Below are 9,398 nucleotides of genomic sequence, written 5' to 3'. Positions count from 1 at the left end.
TTCCATCTCAGTACAGGTACAACAGTTGACTTATAACAGTTCATTTAATGACCGTTCAAAGTTACAATGGCACTGGAAAAAAGTGACTTATGACCATTTTTCACACTTATGACTGTTGTAGCATCCCCATGATCATGTGATTTACATTTGGATGCTTGACAACTGGTTCATTTTTATGACAACTGCAGTGTCCCAGTATGTGATCATCTTTGGCGACGTTCTGACAAAGTCAATGGGGGAAACCAAGTTTATTTAACAGCTGTGTTACTAATTTAACAACTGCAATGATTCGCTTAACAAATGTGACAAGAAAAGTCATAAAATGGGGCAAAACTCACTTAACAAATTTCTCACTTAGGAACAAAAATTCTGGGCTCAATTGTGGACGTAAGTTGAAGATTACCTGTACAGTTACAAATTAACATATTTTTTCCTACCTCTACCCTGACATATTTTGTTTAACATCCAGCTTTAAAAAGAAAGCTTAATGACAATTTTTTGAAATTTTGGTTCTACATATTAAAAGGTCTAGCCTAATATAAGTACATTAAAAACTCATGTTTTTTGGGGGATAGAGAGTTTTTATGAATTAATTAAATTTATATGCCACCCATCTCATTGTTGAAGCCACTCTGGGCACTTTTGTTTCAGATTATGGGTTCACTTGGCCACCAAAATGAAAGATGAAGAAAAATGTATTGAGGACATCAGACAAAGGGCGAAATGGCCCGTGACAGGGCAACAATTTTGAGTCACTAAGTTCAAATGGGCATTAATTAATTAAACAATTTTTGATCCATGGTACCTCAAATGGGCTTTCTACAGAATGTATCCAAAATCCAACTCTATGAGGAAACAAAATTTGGGGAAGTTATGGCTGCTTCCATGCTACTGGCTGCTGTGGTCATGTGATCTTTATTTTCAACATTCTGTGATATTTTCCCAGCTAGTCTTGCAATCCCTCTGTCTCCCATCCAGCAGCAGTCATTTATCTGCTTGCTAGGAAAAAGAGGGAAAGGGAATTTCCAATGCTCCCTTCAGCTCCCTGCTCCATATGGAAACTCAATGGGGAAGCCAGCAGGAAGTCAGAAATCATTCCTGCTCCCACTGGGTTTTTTTTTTTTTTTTTGCCCATCTTTGGTCATGTTTCTGTTTTGTCAAAGAAATACCCCTGAAACGATGACCCAATGGAATACAAGTTTTGTGTGTATGTGCATTTGTCTTTCTGTTTGCCTATTTGTCAAGTCAAAGCAGCAAACATATTTAATACTCCTGCTTCCTACTTTCTTCACAAGGAGCCTGTGAGGTGAGATCTGAGCAAGTGACTGGCAAGAATCACTACACCAAACTGTCTTAATATAGGAAGTCTTCAGCTTACAGCTGATTGCTTAACGACACTTCAAACTGATGATGTTCCCAGAGTGTTTCATGGCCTGCAAAGCACTTTCTACAGTTGCAAAATGTCACATTCCCCTCCTCGGTCACGTGATCACAATCTGAGTGCTTGGTAACCTGTTTGCATGTTGCCAAGCCCCCATAATCAAGTAAATGCCATTTGCTTTTCTTCTTCTTCTTCCAACTAGCCCAGAAAGTCAACGGGGAAGCTGGCAGGGAAGGCTGCAAGCTGTTGCCTCCCATTGAGAACTCCGTCTCAACCCTGGAGTCTGGCTGAAAAAGTCCTGTGCAAAATTCAGCACAAGTGCAATTGAAATCTTTCAGCAGCAAACTCTTTCAGCCAACCGACAGAGAAGAGAGGGAGTTGACATTCAAGTAGGGTTTTTAATCCCTGAGTGGAGCAAAATAAAGAGTGCAAGGGGTTTCACAAGTGTGCAGAAGGCCAGGCACGGGTTGTGCACTAGTGTCTCTCTCCACTCAATGGGCTGAAAATCCTGTTAGGATTTTGGCAGGGAGGTTTTTCAGCTCCTGAGTGGAAAGACACTTATATGCCACTTGCACCAGGCCTCCCAGGATCTTCTCACCCACCAATCCCCAGTACCCCATGCTCTTCACGTGGAGCTGTCTACTTAATGACCTTGTTGAGTTGTTGAGTAAAACAATCACATGATATCTTGCTCAATAAGTATTTCAGTCAATCACTGAGATTGTGCTGCTAATTGTAGTCATAATTCAAGAACTACCTGTACTTTATTTCACAACCTACTGAAAAAGTAATCTCTTCTTGTCGTCCCAAAAATCTTCAGGCGGAGAAGGTGAACAGCACTGGCTGCTTCTGGAGGTACAGGTAGTCCTTGACTTACAACAGTTCATTTAGTGATTGTTTGAAGTTACAATGGCACTGAAAAAAAGTGACTTATGATTTTTCACACTTATGACAGCATCCCCATGGCCATGTGATGTGCATTCGAAGGCTTGACAATTGGTTCATATTTATGACAGTTGCAAGGGTCCTGGGCTCACCTTTTGCGACCTTCTGATAAGCAAAGCCAGTGAGGAAGCCAGATTCACTTAACAACCGTGTTACTAATTTAATGACTTGCAGTGATTCACTTAAGAAATAGCAGCAAGAAAAGTCGTAAAATGGGGCAAAAGTCACTTAACAAATTTCTGACAGCAAACAAATTCTGGGCTCAATTGTGGGTCGTAATTCGAGGACTACCTGGACTTTGACACCTGCCCTTGAAAGAGAGGCTCTTTGACTTTTAGCTGAGCTTCCTTGCCAAGAAGTGTCATGCCATTGTCCCAAAGGTCGTTTTTCAAGAGGCAACTGGCCTTTCTGGTTTTTCTTTGATAACGTTTCGCTTCTCATCCAAGAAGCTTCTTCAGCGCTAGATGAGAAGCCAAACGTCTTCAAAGAAAAACCAGAAAGTCCAGTTGCCTTTAAAAAAAAAAAAAAAAGCAGCAGCTTTGGGACAACCATGACCTGGATGACTGAGAATCTCCATAGCCATGTCTTGCTATCTCTTTCTTCCGGGGTGCTTTGAGGACTTCGAAGCCGGGGATTCCTTGCTTTTTGGTTTTCCATTCCAATATTACCACCTTCATTTCCAGTCCCCGCACGCTCGTGGCCATCGAAGCTTACTCACACCGCAAGAAAGCGCCTCCATTGTAGTGAATTCCCTCCCCCACTCCCTCGCTCTCCTTCCTCCGGCCTCGGTGATTTCGGCGCTCTCTGCTGAGCCTGCCAACGGCTGTGGCCCGGCTGCCGGGTGAGGAGGAGCCAAGGCGGGGTTTCCAGAAAGAGGGCAAGGCCCGAGCCTTCTCTGTTGCCGGCAGCCGCCACCTTTTTTTCCCGACGTCCCTCTTTTCGGCGAGCCTGTCCTCCGGTCGGCCAGTCGCCGCTTCGCCGCTCGGGGTGTGCGATCGCCCTTTTCGTTCTTGGTGCGCCGCCATGGCCGTCTACAGCAAGTTCCTCACCGCGCGCTACTCCACCATGGCCGGCACCGCCGCTGCCGCCTGCGCCTTCCTCTGCCTGCTCAGCAAGCGGCGGAAAGCAGCCGCTGCCGCCTTGCACGGGTCAGTGACGGGGGATCGGGTGGGTGAGTGGGTGGGGGGCGGCCGGCTGGGGTCGGGGGCTGCGATCGCGAAGCCGGGCGACAGGCTGGCTTGTCCAGGGTCGCCCCGAAGATACAAGGTCACCCGGGTTGGGCGAGGTTGGGTTGGGATGGATGATCTTCCCCTTTCCTCCAGTTACCTAAAGGTCAGTTCCAGCCCGGGAGGTGGAAGGGAAGGCTGAAAGGAATTTCGCAATTGACAGAGGTCAATAAAAAGCGGCGCCGTTGAGCTGCTGATCCCTGGGGAAACAGGTGGATGTTCAGCAGGTGTGCCTTTTTTCAGCGGGGCCTGGTGGGTGGGTGGGTGGGGGGAGGAGGCATGCTATTTGTCCGATCGTAGTAATCTTCCTTCAACCCAACTCTTGCCCCTTCCAAACTCATGATCTAGTCCTGTATGCTTGGATCTGTGTGTGGGGTCACCAAAGGATCCCAGACCATCCTGGGCTGCCCTTCGTGATGAGAGAGCAATCCAACCCATTATCTGGAGGGTCTCCTATTATTTCTTTCTGATATTTGAAACCCAGTCAATTGGAAAACATAAACAGTGGGTGCAGGGTTTAGGTAGGACTTAACAATGTTCCAAGATTTGTATGGGTTTGTTCTCAGTAACCGTGACCAAGCTTTAAGATAAATCGAAGCTATTATATCGATCTTGGACTTAAGAGTGACTTGCTGGCTAACTGGCACTGGTGTTTGCTCTGTCTTTTAATTCCACAAACATAGTAGATAGCTGTTCTTTTTTGTTAGGAGAAAGAAATTGTACTACTTTAAAAACATATATTATTTTAATTTTACAATCATAATAATTATCCTTCACAATATACTCAGTGGCTCTTGTACAAAAGATCTAATTGACACAAACTGCAAAGGGCAACCGCAGACTGTCCTATATGAAACATGATGTATGCATGGACCTCTGGAGAAAAAAAATGCTGTAAAAGTTGAATCTTCTGAAGGGTAGTTAACAAATAGTGTTATTGTTCAGCTTGTGAGATTCCCTGTTGAAACACTGCAATGTGGGTAAACCTATTATTACTGGTATATACAGTACTGTGAAAGTCTTAGGCCACCAGTAGATTTGTTGTAGCAGTTATATAATGACCATTTATAATTATATCTCACTCTCCTTATTAGAAAGTAATCAGAAAATACAGTATTCAAAAGCAAGAAAAAAGCAGAAGAAACAGCTCCCATAGGTTAAAGGGGCAAGTATTTAGTGTGACCTCTCCTTACACTTGAGCAACAGACACCTGGCATACCCTAAGTCTGGCTGGTCCCTATAGTGGTCCTTCTATTTCATGCCAAAATGAAGCGTGGAAAAGGTTTTTTATTACAGGGAGCCCCAAGCTTTCGGCCTGTGGCGGTTTCGTGGGCGCGTCAGTAGGTCACCTGTATGTGTCCTTCTATTTCATGCCAAAATGACAGCTGTGCAAAAAGGTCTTATATTAGGTTTGTGCAAGACACATGCTGTATGAATGTAATTCATCGGAAGCTTGCTAATAAGACCAACATTCAATCACATCATTCCAGTGAAAATGCCAAAGTTCACAGAATTTGACAGACATAAAATTATTCTTTTGCATCAGTGAGACCACTCAAAGGGAAATCGACAAAGAAGCAATATTTGAGATGTGGTATTCAAGATTGAAAAATAATTATGGATGACCATTAAAACTTTGCATCAAATCAAATCAAATGATGGCCTAAGTTTTTTTACATACTACTGTATAGCTTTCAAGTTTGTAGCTGTGATAACTGAGGTTAAAATAATAGTTTGGGTACTATTTTATGGTGTGTGTTTTTTAACTTAGCACTCAAACAACAATTTTAAACATTTGTAGGCTGGTATTGCCAGAATTAAAATAATCAGACAATTTGTTTGTTTGTCTTCATACAAGCAAATCAAGTTTTCACATGAGTTGAACACACACACACACACATTATATGCTGCCAGAAAGGAAAACATTTCATCCAATTGACAAATCCAACAGCTATCTTATTTTCAGACCTTGATTGTGCATTTGTTTTCTTGAAATTCTATTTAATTTTTAAATGATCTCTCATACTCCTTGGATTTGGCAACAAGTTTTGTGTATTTTATAAATTACCTGACAAGTAGCTCATACCTATATACATACTAATGCATGTTGCCTTTATTGAAATGCAACCTATTTTAGTTAGTTATTTAGAACAGGGGTCTCCAACCTTGGCCACTTTAAGATTTGTGGGCTTCAACTCCCAGAATTCTGGGAGTTGAAGTCCACAAGTCTTAAAGTTGCAAAGATGGCTGAGAAATTCTGGGAGTTGAAGTCCACAAGTCTTAAAGTGGCCAAGGTTGGAGAGCCTTTATTTAGAACATTTATAGAGCTGTCCATTTTTAAGCCAAACTCTGGGTGTCTTACAACTGAAAAAAATAAACCAATATATGCAACAAAAAAACATCAGGCGCAATGAGTACACTTTCAACGTGTGTTGGATGATTCATCCAACATTCTCTTCCCACTCTAACCTCACCCTATCTCAACACTAGAGGGAAATGCCAGGTCTTACCATCTTCCTGAGGGTTAAAAGGATGGGGGCCTGTTGGATACCAGGCAATGGAGAAAGCATACTTGCTAGGACCTATAAGATAGTAATGTTTAAGGCAGGTGTCAAACTTAAGGCCTGGGGGCTGGATCAGGCCAGCAGGGTGCTTAGATCTGGCCCTCAAGGCCACCCTGGAAACAGCGAAGGACCGGCCCACTGTGCCTCTGCCAATGAAAACAGGCATACGGCCCTCCCAAGCTCTGTTTTTGCTGGAAGAAAATGGAGCTCAAGAGCCCATTTTCACTGGCAGATCACTCAGGCCACCACAGGCGCCCCCAACACAAGTGACATCAAGCTGGCCGCACTCTGAAATGTAGTTTGACACCCTTGGTGTTTAAGGGAAGGGGTTGGGATTGTGCCCACGCTATCTGCTTTGGTGGAATGAGTAAATACAGTCAGGGAGAGGCAGTACTGCAGGTGACTATGGCCCCAGGCCAGGTAAGATTTTAAAGGTGATAATCAGCAACTTAATTGGACCCAGAAAGAAACTGGGAGGTGAGCATTCAGGAAAGGGCATAATAGGTGCACAAGACAGCTTTGTGCAAAATCCCCCTATCAACATCTGCCACTTATTACTTTTATAGACATACTATGACATCCAGTGATTCTCCAGTCACACAATAAACACTTTTCCAATACTGTCTCTTCAGCCTCTCAAATCTTCTCTGGTGAACTTTATTAGAGTGAATATTCAAATAAATATAATTGGTGGAAATCCCTTTTAAATTAAATGACCTTTGGGTGGTTAATGACCATTCATGTTAAATGATTTAGTTAGTGAACTTTATTTGGTTAAAATGAATCTATCATCCGTAGTGTTCAAAATTATCCTAGTAAAGTAAGCAACAAGATGAATGTATGTATACTATTATCCTAGTAAATTAACCTAGCAAAGTAAGCAACAAGATGAATGTATGTATGAATACATGAAATTATATCAGATAGGTACGTGATAAAGAACAGGATTGTTAGAATTCTAGTGGGAGTATCATTACTGTTTTATTTGTTTTGTTTCAGCATTGTGATAAATAAAAGGCACCACAATGGACTGATATGATCTCATCGTAAATGGAATAATGCTTGAAATACATATAAGCAATTATAATCACAATTACATTTGTGAAATTATTAGTTTTCTTCATAAATAAATGGAATACTGATATGATCTCATCGTAAATGGAATAACGCTTGAAATACGAGCAATTCTAATCAAAATTACATTTGTGAAATTATTAGTTTTCTTCATAAATAAGTAGAATTTTCTATGGATGAATGGATTTGTGAACACATTTAGAAATGTTTTGATATAAATGTTTCAATTTGGTAAACTATATATAAATACTTTTATCCAAATAGGAATTGCACAGTGCAGCAGCAATAGCTTTGACATTATCCCAAGTAATATAGGTGGCTTTACACTCAAATAATATAAAACAGCATTTGGCAACCATAATTATTGGATTTTGTAGGAGGTAGATTATTTTGCAATTATTTTACTTGTTCTACTTAAATGAATCATACTTGATTATTCAACTAAAGAAATAGTTGTGCCATAATATATGCTTTCCAAAGGTAGTAGGAAGGTAAATGAAAATTTAGGGAAAACTATACCCAGGATAATAGTATTTAGAATAAGAGTATAGAAATTTCATTTTTTCAGATGTTACTGAATTAAGTTCCTGTTATTTACCTAGCTAACTAGTTTTAGAAGATCATAGTTCCCTCATTACATATTAGAGAGTGTCAGGTTGAATTATTCAATGCTAGTTTTTGAGGGATTCTTACACATTGCCACCAAGGAAAGGTACCTGTGGTAAAATTCAGTCAAGGGGAAATAATTTTCTGTTGCAAGGAAATTGATTGAAGCGAAACATAAATGCTCTCTTAAGTCATCCAAAATCTGGAATCATTCATCTTTTATTCTTTTGGTAGTTTCTTTCAAATGAGTAATGCAGAACACATAGAGCTGTACTGGTTTGCTACAGTAGCTTTGCTACTGTTGTATAAAAGCATGCAGATGAATAAAATAGTAAAAACAAAAAAGATAATTTATTTATGATAATAGAAAGGAAACAACATTTAGTCTGACTATTGTAACACAGAACATGTCCTTCCCAGCAAGTCAATGTGTTACTTTTGATTCTTTGGTATTTTAATTCCTATTAAAGCCAGAAATGAATTTGGTTAGTATAGATATATGTGCAAAATGTCATTTGTTCATGTCTAGGATTATGAGTGGTTGTCAGGCTTCCCTTGAAGCAATGTGGATTGAAAACAGAGCAAAGCAGAGGTGTTTTGGAGCTTCTTTTTTTAAAGCAATAGTTATTAGAAAAAAGGTAAAAAGCTTTAGCACAAGTAAGTTCTCAACGTTGCAATAAGAAAATTATATATAGTGGCAAAATCCTGGTCTACTTTCCCATCCTCTTTTCCCTCAAAAAGGAAAAGGAGGGTTGTCTTTTTGAAAGCATGACTGCATCTGTTGATTCTTTTTGTAACTGTTTGCTAGGTTTCTTATCAGTGTGAGAAATTACTGTCGCAGCTCTATCCTTTCAACACAGTGAAAGCAAATGCAGTTCCCCACTGGCAAAGAAGGGATCTGTTCTGATCTTGTGTGATATTTGAGCAGGATCTGAAACAGTACAGTAGGTAAAGGAGTTTCTTGTATTTATCAATTAATCCTTGATGTTCTGATTCCTTGCTGGGTGGAGAGGAAGAGCAGTGACAGCAGAAAAAAAGTAGTCTGACAGGATATTTTAAATCTTAGCTTCTTATGAAATCAAACTTCTGAAAGGGGCTGTGAGAAAAATGTAGCCTTCAGATTGCCATCTGAAGAGTTATCTTAAAAGCTATTTCTTCATCACAGATAATAATGAGAACTGGTGTGAGAACTTAGATGTCTTTCTTAGCTCTGGCTGTCCTGTCTTCCAGTGCTGTCGCTATTTATGGTGTCATTTAGGAATATCTTCTTATAGAAAGTTGAATTATTTATTCTGACCCAACAGCCAGGCGGAAGGTTCTATTATTAAACTCTTGGATGAAATATTGCCTTTCTTAGGATGTGTCCAAGGTCATACAATATAGTTGTTAGTTTTTAAACAAAGTGACGGGTATAATAGCAACTAGATTAGTGTTTTTATTTTCTTGCTATGTCTGTTTTAGTGATGGTTTGAATAACAATAGAATTGCTTGATACTCACTTGGCAATAATTTACTTGTCTGATTCTAAAATTCATCATTTAGTCAATACCTAGATTTAAAGGGATGAATTGTGCCAAATGTAGCATAAGCAGATTAGGCAAT

At 40.3% G+C, this 9,398-nt stretch overlaps 1 protein-coding gene across 4 annotated transcripts in view; it reads left to right on the top strand.

Annotated features, from left to right (window-relative positions):
• Window positions 1-3,186: 3,186 nt before the first annotated feature.
• ABCD3 (ATP binding cassette subfamily D member 3) overlaps window positions 3,187-9,398 on the top strand; it is a 50,094-nt gene continuing 43,882 nt past the window's right edge. For 2 of the 4 annotated variants that reach the window (XM_026671842.2, XM_087960649.1), the window contains exon 1: window positions 3,215-3,474. In XM_026671842.2, coding sequence (XP_026527627.1) covers window positions 3,350-3,474 — 125 coding nt within the window. In that variant the 5' untranslated portion in view covers window positions 3,215-3,349. Of the gene's footprint in view, window positions 3,475-9,398 lie in introns of all 4 variants that reach the window. The other 2 variants (XM_026671841.2, XM_087960650.1) reach the window with 2 other exon arrangements.

This window comes from Notechis scutatus, chromosome 3, assembly GCF_049901735.1.
Source record: "Notechis scutatus isolate UNSWTSFEM ecotype Mainland chromosome 3, rNotScu1.2, whole genome shotgun sequence".
Classification (NCBI taxonomy): domain Eukaryota; kingdom Metazoa; phylum Chordata; class Lepidosauria; order Squamata; family Elapidae; genus Notechis; species Notechis scutatus.
Note: the sequence above shows the minus strand (reverse complement) of the source record. Positions and strands in the feature narration are given on the sequence as shown.